Source organism: Myotis brandtii, unplaced genomic scaffold (genome assembly GCF_000412655.1).
Source record: "Myotis brandtii unplaced genomic scaffold, ASM41265v1 scaffold328, whole genome shotgun sequence".
Lineage (NCBI taxonomy): Eukaryota > Metazoa > Chordata > Mammalia > Chiroptera > Vespertilionidae > Myotis > Myotis brandtii.
The window spans coordinates 2,245,376-2,265,470 of NW_005362626.1; the positions used below are offsets into that span (position 1 = coordinate 2,245,376).

A 20,095-nucleotide genomic window follows, 5' to 3' on the forward strand; every position below is an offset into this window, starting at 1 on the left:
CCACAGAATCTGTACATAAATTGGACAGAGAATAAAGAACTAAAACTCAACAACAACAAAATCAACCCAACCAGAAAATGAGCAAAGGACTTGAATAGACATTTCCAAAAAAGATATACAGATGGCCAATGTACAGATGCTGAACATCATTAATCCTTAGGGAAATGCAAATCAAAACCATAATGAGAAACCACTTTATAGCTACTGGAATGGTTATAAAATAAAAAAAAGTAAAGTAACAAGGATTGCTGGTGAGAATGTGAAAAAAACTGTTTCCCTTATATATTGCTGGTAGGAATGTAAAATGATGCAACCACTGTGGAAAACAGTTTTGCAGTTCCTCAAAAATTAAACATAGAATTAACATATGATCCAGCAATTCTACTCTAAGATAAGTCTACACAAGAAATGAAGCAGGAACTGAACAGACACTCATATGCCAGAGTTTACTGCAGTGTTATTTACAATAAACAAAATGTGGAAATATCCCAAATGTCAACTAATCAGTAAATGGGTAAATACAATATGGTATAGCCATACAGTCAAATATTATTCAGCCATGAAAAAGGAAATATGCTTCTGACACATGCTACAATATGGATGAACCTTGAAAACATTATGTTCAATGAAATAGCCAAATAGAAGAGGGCAGATATCACATAATTCTATATGAAATACCTAGACTAGGCAAATGCATAGGGACAGAGCATAGATTAGAGGTTACCAGGGACTGCAAAGAAGGAGAAATAGAGAGTTATTGCTTAATAGTTTCAGAACTTCTGTTTGGGAGGATGAAAAGTTTTAGAAATAGATGGTAACAAAGATAGCACAATACTCTCAATGCAAATTATGTCACCGAATTGTACACTTAAAAATTGTTAAGTGGCAAATTATGAAATTAAGTGGTATATTATGAAATATATCTATATCTATATATATATTTCATGACAATAAAAGTTAAAAAGGAAATAAGAGCATATTCCTGGAAACTGGAAGAAGAAAGAGCAGAAAGCTTCCAAAATTGTTGCTTAAGTTATGGAAAGCAGAACATGTAAGTGTCAAGTAGTTATGTAGTTAAGAAAATTCCCAGGAAAAGTAGTGGAGGTGCTTCCTGGTTTCTTCTTCCTGCTTATTGCTAAATGTGTTGTAAAGAAAGAAATTGAGGGAAGAAATATTAAACAGAAGGAACCAGGGCTGAATAGTTTTGGCAATTTCGAGCCTCTTCGGAGGGCAAAAGATGCTAAAATCAAGAAAAAGCTTCTAAGCATGCCGGAAATGGCTGACAAAGTAAAAGGCTGAGGAGGTGACTGTACAACCTTTTGTTAAAACCTCAGAAGGATCAAATGATCAGAGTAGTATTCAGCCACACAAAGGGTCCGTTCAAGAGGTCAAGAGCAAGGACATGTCTCACAGATCCTGTCAATCACAAGCAAGCGATAGGGTGTTGTCCCTCAGCCATTTTGGCAGGATTCCCATTTTGGCAGGATTCCCAGGTAGAGCAGGGCCATCTCACAAACATCTGTGGGTACAGATTTATTTAGTGGAATCAACACCAAGGAAGTCCAGGGAGGACTCACAGAGTTTATTTCAGCAAAGTACCAGCTTGGATTGTAAGGGACATGGGAAGTACAAATTGAATGAGGCTCTAGAAAACCCAAAATTCTACTGGAAGAAAGCAGGCCGACGAAAGCACCCAGAAGCAAGCACATGCTACCTTTTAAAGGAAGGAAGATTCAGGAAGTGGAACTGAGAGCCCAGAAGGCAGAGCCATGAACTAGGGAAAATTATGGCCAGGTCTTGAAACTTAATTGAGCACACCCCTTGTCCCCAGCATCTCCCAATACCTGTCTGGCTAGCTTTCAGAATTTCTATGGAGCAGCGGTTACATTTCCCCTTTTCAACAGAAATGTCCATAGCAGGTACCCTCTGCCTGTCCTCCCATTGCATGTTGGGTACGTTGGTCACAGATAACTTATCTCTCATGTTGACAGGCTGAGAGGAACCACATGGAGGGAACTTTAATCACATTTGGGCATGATTTACATGATAAAAGTTCTGGCATTTGGTGAAATTATTTAATAGCATAAAATGTTAGGGGTCCTTGGGAGTGGGTGAGATGCATTTTGCGTGTGAAGGGATGTGAATAACTGAGGGACTGGTAATCTACAGACTATGGCAGAAACTCTCATGTGACTGCAATGACCCCTGAGTTCTGGTATCCATGTCCTGTGTAAGCTCCCCTCTTGAGTGCAGACAGGAAATGTGACTTACTTCCAACCAAGGGAACATGCAAGCTGATGGCATGTCAACTTGTGGTGACGTTATATAAGAGTGTATATGCCCTCGGGTCCCCTGACTCTCCCACCCCATCCTGCAAGGAGATACTCCTCCTTACTAGATTTGAGGAAGTAAGTGACCATGATGAGAAGGCTTATTTGGCAAGTAATTGAGGGCAGACTCTGGCTAACAACTAATAAGAAACCAAAGTCCTCAGTTTGAAAGCCCAGGAGGAACTGAATGCTGACGATAACCACCGTGATCTTGGAAGTAAATCCTTCCCTACTTGAGCCTAAGATGAGATCGCATCTCTGGCCCAGCAGAGAACCCAGGTAAGTCATAATGAATTGCCTGGTGACTAAGGCTGAGAAATTTTAAAAAAAAATGTATGTGGTTTTTTTAAGCCTTGAAGTTTTTGGAACTGTTGTTACAGAGCAGGAGAAAACTAATACCGATCATGACATTTGCCTTTGGATAATATTCACACAAATGGCCATGGCTTCATCCTTATTGATGGCTTCTTTGGAAATCAAGTTTCTACACAGTTCTTGGAACTTGTGAAAATCATTTCTGGGTAATTTAGAATAGATAAACAAAGTGTCCATACCTTTTAGAGTACATGTAAAAAAATAAGTTAGATATTTTCTTTACCTATTACTTCAGAAAAAGTGATATGAATATTTCTGAGATTTTTGTTGCAAAAAAGTTCCCATTGATTTATTCCCCATATGGGAGATTTTGTCTCAAGTGAAAAATCATTACCGCTAAGCCTGGCTTTAACATAGGGACATGTTTGGGGAGAATCAGTCTATTGGCTGCAGTCTCTCAGAAGTTCTTTAGGGTTGTTGGAGTTTAAATACACATGGCATCATTGTTTTAATGGTTGTGGATGCTTATTCCTTTGGCCTTTTGTTCCTTCTAATGGAGACCAGGTTTCCTTTAATCTTCAGTTTAATTCTAAAATGTCTGTAATGGATAGTATTCCTTTATATTACTTAGGTGGGGAGACCTCCAACCTCCTACAGAATATGGCAAATCTAAGAATTATTTGCTTGTGAAGACCAAGAAAGAAATATCATGTTCTTGGTTTTTCTGGTTTTAATTAACCTCTTGCTAAGCCACTAGAAAGGCTATTCAATAGGAAGGCTTCAATTATATAAAAATCTTACATAGTCCCTATTCTTAACACCCATCCATTTATTACTTAAATCCAAATTTCCTCCATTAACCAAATGTTCATTTAGCCCAAATGAGCATTTCTTCTGAAAAAAAAAAAAGAACATTTGAATGTAAGTCCTCCAAACACTAGCCATTCTGATCTTTTTCTAAAAACAAAGCTTTAAGAACAATCGTAAATGGGTACTGAACATACATATATGTTTACCAGAGTTAAACAGCTTCTTGCTTCCTGGTTGCTCAGCCCAGGAAAGGTGACCACAGGTGTGGAATGTGTGGAGGTGCCGTGATTCTAACAGCAGCTTCACACAGATGAAGGTGGCTTTACCTGAGTGGGCTGTATTCTATGACAATATATAGCATTTTTAAAATGGAATTTATTGGGGTATAACTCAATAAAATATCATCTGAACACTGTATCATGTACCCATTGCCCCAAGCAAAGTCTTTCCATCCCCATATGATCCCCCTTTGCCCACCTCCACTTACCCTTCTACCCCCCTTTCCCTCTGGCTATTACCACACTGTGGTCTGTGTCTATGTGTTGTGTGTGTGTATGTGTGTGTGTATGTTTTGCTTAATCCCTTCACCTTCTTTCATCCAGTCCCCCAACCACCCTTCCCTGTGACAGCTGTCAAGCTGTCATTCTATTCCAGGTATTTACACCTCTGTTTCTATTTTTGTTTGTCAGGTTATTTTTTTCATTAGATTCCACATATATGTGAGATCATATGGTATTTGTCTTTCTCTGACTGGCTTACTATCAACCAAATTTAAATCTTATTGGGCTTAGAAATAGCAGGGAGACTGCTCTCCCATAATCAGCTTTCTCACCAACTAATGTTAGCTCAGAAATGATGTACTTTCCCAAGAGTATCTTGGGGGAACTACTTAAAAAATGACCAACCCTGCATTGCAGAAATCAGCTTTCATGTTCCTCTGAGTTGAAAGGAATAAAATCTTAATTGGTAATTTAGGAACACAGTGAAGAAAGAAAAAATGATTTTGTCTGGTTGTTTTGAGGTTGTAATAAATATATAGTAGAGGATTATCTGTATAGTAAGACTTTATGTAAGTATAATATATAAATATTACATTGTCTATATAAATATTTACCACATAAAATATGACTGCACACAGTATTTTATGAGGCTCCCAGTGAATCCATATCACTAGATACAAGCCTTACTACATTTTAATTAAAAGGTATTGAAAGTCATTTTCTTTCACATGGGACTAATACAATAAGTTTATGGGAGTATGGCAGAGTAAGAACCCTGAAAGTGATGTGAAAATTACCTACTTGGATATTCTCCAACGACCATAAACGAAAATGTACTTTAAATATGCAAGAGAGAGTGAAATACCACAACTGTAGATTTTATGAGGCCAAAATCAAATGTCTGATTCTATAAAAACCAACAAACTGTTAAATGCAAGACTGAACTGAAATGTCCCCAGGACATGCTGAAAGCTTAAAATACACACGGGAAAGAATGTCCCACCCTGGGTCCTACCGTAGCTGCACCGAGGGTATCGGTTAATAGAAGAGTGTGTACTAGTTACAGATATAACCAAAACCTTGACTATGTCCCCACCTATGCTCCAGCTGCTTAGTATAGTTCTGATGGAGAACTTCACTTCATCTGGCCAGTACATCTGGACCCAGGACCGCCTTTGCTCCTACATGGAACTGTAGGTTTTGAGACTGGGACAGCTGGATTCCAACAAACGCAAGCTTTCTCCAGCAAACTCACTTGCTGAGCCCCCAGGGAGCCCAGCACAGACAGGGGCAGGGTGCCCACTGTCCCTGGAGCTCCACCCGTTGGGAATTGCTCAGTGGAGAGAACCACACAGGGACCACAGCAGCCCAGGGAAGCTGTCAACATGAGGCTTTGGTCAACATTTAAGGATGTCAGGAAAAGCGGAGGACAGTTCAGCTCAACAGAAAGGGATGCCACAGATAAGCTAAGCTAGATCCAAAACTAAAGCCGCAGGGAACTGACCGCACCGGAATGACAGTAAGTGTGAGGACGGCGATGCTGGGCAGAGCGGTACGTACCTTTCCTCTCGGTTCTGTCCCACGCACACCCTGCCCCCATGCCGGGGCGTGGGGTTGCTGCAGGACCGCTGGCGCACCTGGAAGCCGATCCCACAGGTGGTGCTGCAGGGAGACCAGGAGGTCCAGGGGGTCCAGCCTCCATTCCTGGGGGAAGGAAGCAATGTGGTCACTGAGTCACACTGGCTCAGAGTCCATCCCTATCTGCACCCACCTCCCAATACAGGTGCTTTCCCACATGGACCACCGATTACGGGGTGGGAGGAGAAAGGGAACCGGGGCCATGGGACTGAAGGTACTGCATCCTGGGGATCTGTTACTGTGAGATTTTTCTCCCTGGTATCAGATGTCAGAGTCTGGGTAAGACATTTAAGAGTGACATTTTAAGCACACTATAAAGAATTCAAAATGGGCTGTATTAGAAACTATTAAGAAACTTTAATTTTGAAAAAGTAAATCTAAAAAGCAATGTTAATTCATTGAAAAGCAATTAGAGATGAATCCCCAAAACTCTAGAATGTATACTTTCACTTGACTTGTACTATTTCAGTTATAATTTAAAGTACATATATAAACAAAATAATTATCTAAACCTATACATAATGCTTACTTTTAAGATCAATGAAAACCAGTAATTCTCTTGGTAGCATTCATATTGATATAGGACACGGTAACATCTAGAGTTTTAAAACAAACTTTATTAAAAATGAATGAAGGCTATTTTAAATTCAGATTCTTGGCTATTTTCTTGTAATTTGGCAAAGATATAGAATATAAAGGAAGACTGCAAATTGTGTTTATCTGAATTTGTTACTTATATATGGATAGGCAATAAGGTAGAGATCGTAAAAGATAAAAATAAAATGAACCACTTTTATAAAATATAAAATTCTACTGTGGTCATGGTGCCATAGGTGCCAGGCACGGAGGAGATAATTGAGTATAGCTGTAAAAGAAAATCAAACAAACAGCAACAACAGAACACTAAGCAGAAGACTCGGAACCTACTCAATGGATCAAGCTGTTTGAGCACACCTCCGGGTTACCCAGCATTGAATCTTACAAAGCTGGGCGTTGGGCGCTCAGATATCCTATAGAGCAGAGAGCCTTTGGACTTAGATTTGGCTTCTTCTCTCTCAACTACTGCCACATAGCAGTGGACGGATTCCACACAGGTGCCCTGAGGACTGAGCTTGCCTTCTTCCAGCTGCTGAGAGGCTTGGTGGCTATTGCTCAGCTGAGAGGATCTAACCCACCACGGGTCGTTTAACCCATCAAGGGTCGTCCCAACTATGGATTTCCCTCAAGAACAGTTAAGTCCTTTATTGGTCCTGAACACAAATCTCATGTCACAGCGGCACTCCTGACCATCTCAGGAAAAACACAGGTTTTGTTCCTGAAGTTCCATAAGGGAAGGCATAGGTTAGACAACTGGAAGGCTGCAGAGACTCAATGCATTTAGATGACAAACTCCTGTCAAGGCTCGTGGCTTTCCCTTGATCTCCAACCTTTTTATTACCTAGTTATATTGTTTAATCAATCAATCATCTTTCCCTTTCCCCCTCCCTCCATTCCCTCTCTCCCTCCCTGATAAGAATTAGAATTCAGAAGTGACATAATGTCATAAGGATGTACATTCAAATGTTCATTTTAATGATAAAATAAAACCATATTTTCCCAATCAATAGTAAGTCTGACTTGGCCCTGGTTTGACAGTAAAGTCTGGCTTAACTAATTAATTTATATTGTGGATTTCTTTCATAAATTGAATGTCTTTAATCCTGCTGCTCCAAGGTATTGAGAAAACATATTTAAATGTGATGAGATAAAGCATATAACCAAAAATATTATACTTGTAAAATGTATTAAATTAGCAACATTTCAAATTTTCAAACACTTTTTGAGTGTGTTGGGTTAAACAAGGTGCCTATACATAAGAATAACAGATTGAATTTAGAATCACTTGAATGGTCGTCTTAAAGGCTCTTTGATGTACTTTGCACAAATTGAAAAGTATTTGACAGTACTAACTAAGCAAAAAATTCCATTTGCAAATTAGGTGGTTTCCAGTGTTTTACTTCCAATAAAATCAAAGGCCAGCATAAACAGTTTATTAACTAATACAGGACATTACAAAAGTATTTGATGTTAGCTTATCATGATTTTGGCAGATAATTTTGAAAAAAACCCAGGGAAGTGAGTGACAGTGCTGACCTTACATTTCCAACCACTTATGTAAGTAAGATCCATCCAAACTTAGAACTAGAAAAATAAAACATAAAGATGGAATTGGTGTAAAGCCCTGTCCGATTCAGGTGCATTCATGCCTGAATAGGAACAATAATTGGGAATTAAAAACAATGGCATTAAGGAATGGAATTCCAATAAAATCTCATTTTTCAATGTGAAGTAATTATTAGTTAAAATGTGCGATATCCATGATAACAGAGGGTCCTTCCCCTGGTTCACCTAGGAGGTTGGCTGACCAGCTGCCAGAGCATCACATCTGCATTGTGTGAACCTCTCCTAGGTGTGCATGTCAGCAGGCCTGAGGGACAGGGACCTGGGGCCCCCTGTTTACAAGAACAGCCATGTCACAGTTTCATGTGTCTGCCTAACTTTGATCTGAGACTTCCTTTCATTCTCAGGAACCACCTAATGGCAAGGTCAGAAGGGCGGGGCCTACAACTCTCCCTTGTAACCACTGGGGGTCACTGATGCTGTCAACAGAAAGAGACAGTTGTGAAGAGCCAAGTGGATTGGCCAGCCCATAACAAATGGACCGGACCAGACCGTGTTGTCTAATAAAGGACAACTAGTCTAATATTCCAGAAAAAGACTGTCATTGACATGGACGTTTCCCTCAAACAAGCAATAATATTGTGCACATGAGCAATGTTTTTCTTAATCTAATGAGGGAAACAAGAACAGGATCAGATTTATAATCTACTTTAGAGTTTAAAATCTCCTTCCGTAGACAACGCAGTTTTGAAGTGGTAAGTGTCTCTGTCTCTGTCTGCCTTTCTCTTGAGGCGGGAAGATACACATTAGGAATGATTTCCCAAACTCCTCTGCAGTCAGAGTTCACACGTGAAAGCAGGCCTGAGTGTTGGGAGCCACGCACCTGGAGCAGTTGGTGATCTCCATGCGGGGGCCCGAGCACTGCCAGCCGCCACACTGGGGGGCCGGGCTGTCGCAAGCGCGGGTGCGACAGAGGCAGGTTCCCACGGCGCTGCCATCCGTGTGTGTGCAGGGCGTCCACGGGGACCACGCACCGAAGTGCCCATCCACCGTGAGATTCCTCATCTAGGAAGCAGATACAAGAAGGATGTCAGAAAGGGTTAAGGCTGCAAACATAAAGAAAACATAAAAACTCTTACAAGACAATCAGAACCCACTTAGAATATTTTATATTATAATAAAAATGGATGAATGGCGGGAATAATTCAAAGTAAAGCATCAGAAGTCATCGGTGAGGATGATGATGGAGACAGTGGGGGAGGGGAAAGAAGGCAGAAGAGGAGAAGAAGGAAATGGAGGAGGAAAAGAAGAGAGAGGAGCAGGAGGAGGGGAGGGAATTTTCAGGGTGCTAATAGCTTGACCATCAGGTGATGGCAGAATTATCCACTAACATGAGAAGACCAAGGGACAAGAAGAATTGCAGTGAAAAACCACAGATGTACACTTCTGCTGCATTTGTATATAGATTAGCCCCCCTGGCTGGGGCGTATCCTGTTCAAGGGCATGGCTTCTAGTGTCCACACAACCCTGGCATGGATGCCTCCTCTCCCCAGGAGGCACAAAGGATGTGGACAGTATTCAAGCATAAAGCCCAGGTAGATTTTTGTTAAGCGACATTACAGGTCATGCAGGACATATGTACATATTTTTCGAATCATGCTAGATATGGCGATTTAGATCTTGCTCAAGCACTTCAAATCTATTAAACTGAGAACAATGTTTTAATCACATTTATATAAACAAACAGAACTGTAGTCAATAGTTAGTCAACGATTGCCCTATTTCCTGGACAACAAAAATTTATGAACATTTTAAAATAGGGATTGTGAGGTGGAAAAATGGGTCTTAAGTTGCTAAGTGTCTGGGAAGGTTCTGGGGTCCCATTGGCAACTTGATCTCTCTGGAGAGCAGAGGTTCTAAGCAGCAAATGGCAGCCTATGCCTGAGGCGTGGCTGGGAAACTAACTCAGCTGCTGTTTGTCCAAGGTTTGTGAAGACTTACAAGGTGGGTTCCCCAGAGGGTGTGGTATCAATCTCAGCACATTCATCACCCCTCTAACCTTGAGCTCCATGGAACAGGACCTCCTCTCATTACTCAACTGGATATAAGATGCACTGGTCTCATTCAAAAATCCCTCAGCTTATAAAGCTTAATTTCATTGGGCTACATATATGTAGATAAACAAAGAAATGTACTTTGCTCATTAAAAGATTTTATGTATGTTTACATTTCTGAAATCAGCTGGCCTCTTGCAATCCATGAAAGCATTTTTTTTCTTATAAAATAGTAGTATACTTCATGATCAATGACATATCAGAAATGATGAAATATGGTAGATTTGGCGAGTAAAATTAAGCTTTTCTTCCATTTCAGTCAAAACTAAAAAATAACATAAAAGCAAATTACATTTTTAATAGACTTTCAAAATATCTCTCTAAGACTGCTCTAAATAAATGTTAATAATTTTCATCTAGTTCATTTCTTTCTAAGAAATAGATTGTTAGAAAATAATACATAATTAAAATAGTAGTTGGGTTATTCAAAACTTCTCATTTTTCTACATGGTAGCCTTCATATATGAGAAAATACATTGTTTTATTTCCTGGTTATTGCTCAGTGACATAATTTATTCTCTGTTGTTAGATGCTTTCCATATTGTTAACTTATTAAAAGTGTATCTTGAATATGACATATTATATAGGGTGAGATGATAGGGATGGTTTTATATAAGAAAATCACCTCAAACAAGGAAAAAAAAGGACCTTGTTACATGTTTTCTGGACAGTGAATCAGCGATTACATCTCAGGTATAATTTTACAACAGAGGAGGTGGAGGGACAGCTCTAACCCCAGGGCAGATGTACATCACCCTCCTCCTTTCCTGAGTTTATAACAAAAATGTTCCTCTCAGTAGCACTGACAACTTTAATAACAACCCTCTGGTTATTTCTTAAATATTGGATAAACTCCATTTCTTTTTATGTTGTTGCTTTTCAATTGATTTCAGAGAGAGGAAGGGGGAGAGAGAGAGAGAAACATCAATGATGAGAGAGAATCATTGATAGGCTGCCTCCTGCACTCCCCCTACTGGGGATCAAGCTCACAACCCGGGCATGTGACCTGATTGGGAATGGAAATATGATCTCCTGGTTCATGAGTCGACACACAACTACTGAGCCACACCAGCTGGGTTCATCTCTGTTTTCTTACTGTAGAAATATACCGGACACATATTTGTCATAAACCAAGTGGCAGCATGTGTATTTTCCATTACACAAATAAGCATGCCTCAGATATTCAATAAAACCACCATGAGTCCCAGACCGATGGCCTTATTGCTTAAGAAGAACTGCTATTGCCCTTGCCAGTTCTGCTGAGTGGTTAGAGCACTGGCCCTCAGACTGTAGGATATGTGTTTGATTCTGGTCAAGGGCATGTACCTCGGTTGCAGTTTGGGCAAGTGTGGGAGGCAACCAATGGGTGTGTCTCTCTCACGTCAGTGGTTCTCCCTTTCTGCGTCTCCCCCTCCCTTTCACTCTCTCTTAAAAAAAAGGGAAAATCAATGGAAAAAATATCCTGTGGTCAGGATTAACAACAACAACAAAAGAACTGCTATCTATCATTAAAATGTCAAGGTCAAATATCTAGAAGAAGGTGTGCTGATTCTTGTAAAGTACACAGTACATTACGATGGCATTTCGGAAAATCCGTGTTGTTTTCTCTGACCCTTGCTGGATGGCTCAGTTGGTTGGAGCATCTTCTCAAGCACCAGAAGGTCCCAGGTTCGACTCCTGGTCAGGGTACATAGCTAGGTTGCAGGTTTGATGACTGATCGTGGTGCTTATGGGAGGCAACAGATCAATGTTTCTCCTTCACATTGATCTCTCTCTCTCTCTCTCTCTCTCTCCCTCCTTTTCTCTCTCTCTAAAATCAATAAAAACATAATCTCAGTGAGGATTTTAAAAAAAGGAAGGTGAACACCATTGTGCTTCTTGAGAGTTGTTCAGAAATGAAAAGGGACTTATTTCAAGAAACACTGCAGAAAAAGTTGCTTCTAAAATCAGAGATCTGAAGCTATCACCCAAAGGACTATCAGCTAACCCTCTTGCAAAGATCTGCTTGAAGCCCAGATGAGGTTATACATTCATCTCGTGCCAACACTTGGGGAAGGACACTGGTTTTCATAGCCCTGGCCTTCGACATGTCACTCTGTCTGTTTTCCCACTTACAAATGGAAGGACAGTCTTAATGCACACACGTTTAGATAAGAGACTTAGCAAGTTCCTTGACAGGATGCAGACCCAAAGTTCACATGCCTCAGGCAGTTCTGTATTGAAGCAACAGCACTGATTTCAAATAACGAATGTGGCGCTTCTCTTCTCAGCCCTGTCTCACAGAGGAATGCCAGAGCTGACAGTCACAGAGAACAGCGGTTACATGACAGCAAAGTAACTTAATAAATTTGCAAATGTGTGGAAGCTAATAGTTGTTAATCATATTCCCTGAGAGAGAAAAAAGACAAATAAAAAAAAGCAGCTGGTTCTTAGAAGTGAGGACCCAAATAAATATACCGGCAATAGAAAATGTGGAATCGGTTTTCTTGGATTCAGAGTCTGACTCCAAATGCAAGTGAGCTGCTCTTCATTCTGCAGAATTCACTGTGGGAATGTACATTAGGCCGTCTCTCCCAGACCTTGCTGTGACCCTGAGCAGGATCTACAAGACTGTCCCACATGGGGCTCCATGGTAATAGCCTTTAGTTCATTCTTTTAAAAGCTCTACTTGGCTTCTGGAACTATAGCTCCCAAGGGAAATTGATGGGTGTGGAAGGTACTATTTTATTAATGCTACAAAGGGTACAATGGTTCACACCAAACTTTGGAGATAAAAATTCAAGACTAAAACGGAGATATTACACCCCATTTTTCAAATCAGCACTGTTTCCTCTAAGATACTTCTCATCAAAGCAGACAAAAAGCTTATGCCAGTATCCCACGTGGCTCTCATGCAAAGGAAGAGCTGAGTAAGTTAAGAGAGCACAGACAGGGTGTGCAGGAAAGGTTCTAAGATGAAAATCATGGACATCATTAAAGGGCTGGTTAGTGACTGAGGACAGCAGGGTGACTGAGGACAGGGTGCTCAGAGGCCCGAGAGCGCAGACACTTACAGGACAGGTGGAGAGGGGCTGCTCCCACTGAGTCATGCTCAGGCTCTCCTCCAGGCTGGTGCACTTCTTCATCACCACATCCCAGCCACAGTAAGGGTCCTGGGCCCCGATGCAGGCACTGCAAACACACACCCAAGGATCAATAGAGAGGCAGCTTAACTAAACAAAGATTCAGACTAAGGCAAGCCTAACTCTTCTAACTTCACATGGGAACTAGTTATGCAAAACAAAGTTTCAGTATGCACATGAGAGAACATAGCTATCTGTACACACTTGCAAGTATCCAACTAAAACTAAATAACTGATTTTCATCGAAACACCTGTATTTTTTTTTTCTAAGATAGAGGGCAGACAACGAAATGACTATCTGCACCAATGTGAGCCTTTTGGTGTTATCAACAGAGCTAAAGTTGGAATTTTGCAATGCTCAAAAACACTAGTTGTTGTTATCACCACCACCACCATTACCATGACCACCAGCATCCCCTTAATAATAGGTATTCTTTGTTGAAAACCTACTGTGATATGTCAAATTATCCCATTTAGACACAAACAACTTTTATAGGGAGGTATTATTGTTATCATTTTTCTGATGACCATAATCATCATCACCACCACTATCTTTATCATCATCACTATCATCAACACCTTAGTAAAAGACATTATTTGTTGAACACCTATTGTGGTATAACAGGTTCTTATATCATTTAGACACCTAAAAAACTCCAACAAGGGAGGTATTGATGAAACAGCAAAGAAAACAGACACAAAATTTATAAAATTGGCCCAAGGACAAGCAAATACACCCAAAACCCTGCAATGTGGTTAGTTCAAATTTAATCAAATGAGTATGTCTTCCTTTTCAGTACTATGGCTTAAAATGAACACAAAATATCAGTTTAATAATAGTTTAATATAGCTGTCTACAATATTCTACATATTATTCAGAAGTATTGTGGACAGTGGATATTTTATTTTGGTTTTGCTCCAATGATGGAGTTCATGCACAACCTGGCAAAAACAGGCATAGTCACTGTACTTAGAGAACTTAGTTTTTAGTAAAGGGGAAAAAACATTAAACAATTATGCGATAAATACCACAGCCAATTGCAAAGAAAAAATCACAGGAAAACAAAGTCAAACTGCTCTTGTACATGTGCTCTGCTCCTTAGGAAACTGAGCAAAACTGCTGGCTGATTAATGCAAAGCTAAGGAGAGCTAAGGAACACTAAGGAGAGCTACGAACCTACACTACTGGAAGGACTATGGAATATTTTTAGTACACCTTCTTCTTAAAAACATATTCTCCATGGTAATAACAATCTATAATATAATATGATTAAATAATCTATATATATAAAACCCTAATATGCAAATACACCGAATGGTGGAACAGCCGAACAACCGAACAACCAGTCACTATGACGTGCACTGACCACTAGGGGGCGTGTGTAGAATATGGAAGGCGTTGGCAGCAGGCGGCAGAATGAGGAACATGGTGGGTGTCAGCTGCAGCAGGATGGTGGAGCAGGTGAGCAGGGGCGCCAGACCAAGGCGGGGCACCAGTTGCTGTCATCAGGGCTAGCCTCTGGTGGTTACTGAAAATTCTTTGCTCCTGCGGACTGTGGTCCCGCCTGCCGCTCACACCTGCTGCTGGCACCCAGCACCAGCTTCAATTGCTCAGTGCCGTCAGTGGGTGCAAGTGGCAGCTGCTGGCCCCAATCGCCCCTCAGGGCTTCACCTCCCCCTGCACCTGAGGGGTGATTGGGGCAGCAGCCACCACTAGCACCTGCTGATGGTGTCGGCCCCAATTGCTCCGTACTGGGAGCAGAGCTGCTGGCAGAGAGGGGACCTGGGGCTGCAGTGGGAGGGGCCAGGCAGGGGCATGAAGGATGGGCGGAGACCCGCCCCTGTGCACACCACAGGCTCAGGGCCCACAGTTCCTTGCAAGGTGCACGAATTCGTGCACTGGGCCCCTAGTATAAATAATAATATAAATACATTAACATTTTGGCCAAAGAGGAAAAGAAAAAAAAATTAAAGCACCCCAACCATGGTTGTAGGGGAAGAGAGTGGGCATAGCAGAGGCAGGAGCAGCCGTGGCATCTCTACAAGATGGCACTTATATTTTATTTGCTTTTATTGTCTACCTGGATCAAAATGTATGTTTGTATCATTGCCAGAGGTGGATTTACAATGAAGCCAAAGCAGCTTTACTTCCTGAAGTTTTTATTTCTTCAGTTCATGAGGCCCTTTAAGGCACCGCAATTAAACCCAGTCATTTTGCACTTATAATTTGATATTCTTTTCTTTAGTGAGAACAGTCCCCAAATGGTATAAGCTTCAGGCCCCACAACACCTACATTTCTCCCTATTACAGAACATCAGCATGCCTTCTGTTTCTGAATCCACAAGTCAAGCGCACCTTCTACACATTTTATCCATTCCTTTTCCAGCCTCCCCTGGACCCAGGGATTTACTGTGACTTTGCTAGAAGACACTGGGTTCCAGCCCCAGCCCACCTTAGACCCCTATACAAGGCGCTCTTCACAATCGTAATAAGCCTGGTGATGAATGCACTTTGTCTTTCCCCCTTCTACTTTTTAAACAGTTGTAATGTTGACATACACATAATGGGTTCCTTTTTCCAATTACTATCACGTCACAGATGTCTTCATAGCCATCATTTAATGGCTTCAGAATAACCCACTGAGCAAATAATTGACTGAATACGTATATCATAACTTGTTGATTCATTCCCTCACTATTGGAAATTTGGGACTGGAACACTGGGAGTGATTCCAAGACAACTGTAAAAGTAATTGGACAGGGATGTCAGGCTCAGTGATTAGGTCCTCATGTAGTCCATCTGAGATCAGCTGTAATGATAAATTGATCTGGGGATAAACTCTAAGGTAACTCCAAGGCCCGTTGGCTCAAATCAACAATAGATATTCTGGAGATTTTATTTATGCCAGAATTTCTCATTAGATTCTGAGCCCCATGACAGGGTCAGGGCTGCCTCATTTGTCATCATCCACTCAGGGCCTGGCTTGGTGCTTGGCACATATTAAGTTCAATAAATATACTAGCAATGAGTTAACTAAGGAAAACGGACCGTCTTCAGAGGCCACACCAATGCCAACACAAACAAAAACTCAAGACGTTGAGATTTGGGAAATATTAAATTCATATGAAACGGAGAATAGTTTGTAAAATGAGTACATGTCAAAATGTCTTTCTGAATGCTTATGTGATTCATACCTGAATGGCCAAGGTTGTCTTGCTGGGGACATGTGGGGATCCTGCAATGTCTTTCTGTAGGTGTATATTTAGGTGTATATTTCTCCCATCGGGCAGATGCAGTCTTTAGATAATATGTAATTAATAACAGTGCCAACCAATTAACTCCACCTTTTAAAAATTTTCCCTTTCAAGCCATGTCTTAATTTCCATACTAATTTTCTTAATAATGAAACTATCATTTAGTTTCTTTAACTAAATGATAACTAGTACAGGTTGACTGGATTAAGGATAATTAGATACCAATGCTCCAATAGAGCCAAGCTCCTTATTTTAATGGTTTCATCCACACACACACACCCCAGTTTTATAAAGCAACATTTAAAAGGCATATGTCTTCTGTTTTATTTATAGGCTATGATTCATCCAGTTTTCGGCTTTGCTCCTCTTCCCAGTTAGTTTTTATAATAAAACACAAACAAAACAAAACAAACACCTAAGGCCCAAGGGTTTCCAATCTTTTGGCTAATGTTTTATATCACTACTCTTCTCTGTAAAGGGGTTTTACTATTCCACAAGAACTGAGGTTTTCTCTTTAGGTTATAAAGTAAATAGCAGGTCAGGGCGCATGCCCAGGCTGCAGGCTCAGTCCCCAGTGGGGGGTGTGCAGGAGGCAGCCAATCAGTGATTCTCTCTCATCATTAATATTTCTCTCTCTTTCTCTCTTTCTCTCTCTCTCTCTCTCTCTCTCTCTCTCTCTCTCTCTCTCTCTTCCTCTCTGAAATCAATAATAATTTCTTTTTTAAAAAAGAAATAAATAGAAGAGAGGAAAGAGGCAGAGAACCAAAGATGAAGCCTGGGCCATAGGTGTAGCAACTCCCAGCTTTGAACCTGGGCTTCATGTCACTAGAGCCATGTGACCTTGAGCAGGACAACAAAAATCGAAGCCACTATTTCTTCATTTGAAAAATGGAGATAATATATGACTTTACATTCAGGGTATATGATTGACATGATAAAATGATCAAGTAGTGATAAAATCCAGCACAATGCCAAACATATAAAAGTTGTGGAATTGTATGAATTGTTATCATTTATACACATTCATCAAACTATGCATTGCCTTTGAAGAAAAGGCATTCTAAGAAATGAAAAATGGGAATATGATTACTTAAGCTCAATTTTTCTTCTTAAACACTTCAAAATTCATTAATAAAATTGAGTTTCTAGTAGCAGCTAAAATGACTTACATTCTACTACAGAAAGTTTATTTAAAGAAGAGATCAGTAACCTCCTGTTACTCAATTATTATTCTGTTCCTATTTTGTGTAATTCCCTAGGCATACTTCTGGAAAATCAACATTGCTTTTGTCAAAACAGACAAACAAACAAAAAAAAAACCAAAAAACAATTCCCCCACATAATTCATATAAAGAAAATCTGGTCACAAAGATATTAGTTTCTTAAAAATTGATTTTTTTCCCCAGTTAATTTTCGCTAGGGAGATTTTTTTGTCTTTCTATAGGAGGATGGCAGAGAAACATTGGAAAGAATCCAGAGAAACTCTTGAATTAAAATATTTTCTTTTCGCAAGTGGAATTGCTAAGGGTCAGACCCAAACTACCCCCCACTGAGAGTGGGCACACAGAGACCACAGTCCATCGATCTACAGTGAAGTCACAGTCTCACTCTGCTTTCCTCTGAGCGAGTGGACGAGTAACCAGCAGGGAGACAGCTCTGGATATAATAGTAAAATCTTCCCTCTGCAGGAGCCTGATGATGACAGAAAAGTGGCCTTAATTTCTTCGACAGAAAGAGGGAGCTGTGAACTGCTCCTGGCCACAGTGACTGGTGGCAGCCGCTCCTGTGGATTCATGACCAGCCTTGAAGTGCAGTCGTGTAAGAGTCGCGAAAGGGAAGATGAGGCCTGGCTTCCGGGATCTGATGCAGGACTTGGCTTCCTTACGTACAAGGAGCTGAGCACCAGGAACCCAGGTCCAATGAAGAGAATCACCATGAGAGGATGAATGGCCTCATGCTTTGCAAGCCATGAACTCCCACTCTGGCACCAGAAACACCTGACATACAGCACAGGCCTGTGTCTTTGTGCATAGTAATCAGGGTCACTCCCGAACAAGTCACTGTTGGATTTCAGAGCTCATGGGGATGGAGATGCAAGACTGGTGCCCTTCTAATGCATTCTGATGTGTGACATGTCTGTTAGCAATACTCCAGCTTTCCCTGTTTGTCCCCCACTGAGTCATCAGCAACTGGCAGAATAATCCCTGGCTTCAATTAGTCCGGCAGGAAACACAAATCCAAACAAGTTTTAAGCAATCATTGGTTAATGTTAGGAAAAAGGTGCTCTATAAAAGATAGCTGGTAATAAATATCACCATCCAGTATCAATGCTCGCAATAGCACTGTTATTAGATAGAAGGTCCCTAATGTTATTTCTCAACACTCTATTACCAATGAAGGTATGATAGTACAGACATCATTTTCTAGAATCATCCAGAAGGAGATATTGCAATACATAAAGCCTTTCTTCTACACTTTGCAGAGTGCTTTAAATTTTTCACTCTGCACATTATTCATTTCATTCTACAGTAATTTGCATGTTAGGTAAGAAAGTGGGGTGTAAAATACTGTAGTGACCAGATCAAGAAACAGCATGTGCAGGTCTGTAATGTCACTCCCAGCCTCTGAACCCAAAGCTAATGCCACTGGGTGCCTGGTTTGAGAAACAATGACCTGTGTATGGTGTTTGTGAGTGATATATCTAAACATCCACTTCTACACCAAGTCTGCATTGATGCCCTGTTTTGGGGACTGATCCCTATGGACATTGAAGCTTATGATTTCCCCAGGGCCAATCTTGTATCAGGCGTCAGAGCATTTATGCAGCATTCCAACATTACAGTGCTGGTCAAATGTATGGTGTACATGGAAACTTGCAGCTTCCCAAGCATATGGGCCTGCATTTTCACAAACTGAGCTTCAAATAGCACTGGGTCCATAGTGGATACCGCTGGTGGGTGACCAGACCGGCCGAGGCAGTGAGGAAAGGTGTGCTGGTACATGGGTTCCCCCGAGCCTGGAGAAACTCCCTTCTCCTTCCCTCCTCCCAGCAGCCTGGGTGAATCTGGAGCCTCTGGAGAGGGACAGCACCCCTAGACAGCGAGTGCCCAGGACAGAACCATGAGGACTGCCCAGAGAGGGGGTGCCATTGCCACTTCGGGGGGATTAACTTTAGGTTAAGAGGACGCATACTTCATATTGTTCTGATACATATATTCTAACATATAGAAAATGTGTACACGCACACACATACACATACACACACGCACACATGCATTACACAAATAAAATGAAACTTGTGCCAAATTAATGCAGGAATGCCAATGACCAGCATTATCACTGAGTGTTCTAAGGTGCTGAATAATTTGTTGTAGCCCTGGCCGTTGCTTACAGGTGTAATAATATGGCTCCTCCTCCACAGACACTGGTGGGTTATGTTCATCACAGTAAATCAGTTTTCTTCAAAACCCTTTGCATCCTGGGAGTCAGGACACAGGGACATTTAGGCCCGGCTGCCATTCAACCCCAGAGAATGTGAAGGCCTCTGGCTCCTGTGCCCTCTCTCAGGTGGCATGGCTGTGAGGGCACAGCGTGCAGGATCGACCTGGGGCTGCCCTACCTGCGTGTGCGGTGGAACGGGCACCTCTTCAGCGGGATCCTGGCCACGTGCTCCCGCAGGCCCACGAACAGGACGCTCTGGCTGTGCAGGATCTGCAGGCTCCGGATGGGCTCCCTCCGCCTCTCCGGGAAGAGCTCGATCTCTTCCAGCACACAGCTCCCCGAGGTCGCAGTCAGGGGCGCCCGCACCTTCTTAATGGTGCCATAATCTGCAAAGGCAACAGGGAAGGAAG

The 20,095-nt window shown here is 41.4% G+C and overlaps 1 protein-coding gene across 2 annotated transcripts in view; it reads right to left on the reverse strand.

Moving 5' to 3' along the window:
* Positions 1-20,095, reverse strand: part of SEMA5A (sema domain, seven thrombospondin repeats (type 1 and type 1-like), transmembrane domain (TM) and short cytoplasmic domain, (semaphorin) 5A) — a 312,698-nt gene that overhangs the window by 39,914 nt on the left and 252,689 nt on the right. For both annotated transcript variants that reach the window (XM_014543536.1, XM_005871038.2), the window contains exons 12-15: positions 19,864-20,071; positions 12,921-13,038; positions 8,637-8,818; positions 5,516-5,659 (exon numbers count right to left, since the gene is read on the reverse strand). In XM_014543536.1, coding sequence (XP_014399022.1) covers positions 5,516-5,659; positions 8,637-8,818; positions 12,921-13,038; positions 19,864-20,071 — 652 coding nt within the window. The remainder of the gene's footprint in view (positions 1-5,515; positions 5,660-8,636; positions 8,819-12,920; positions 13,039-19,863; positions 20,072-20,095) is intronic.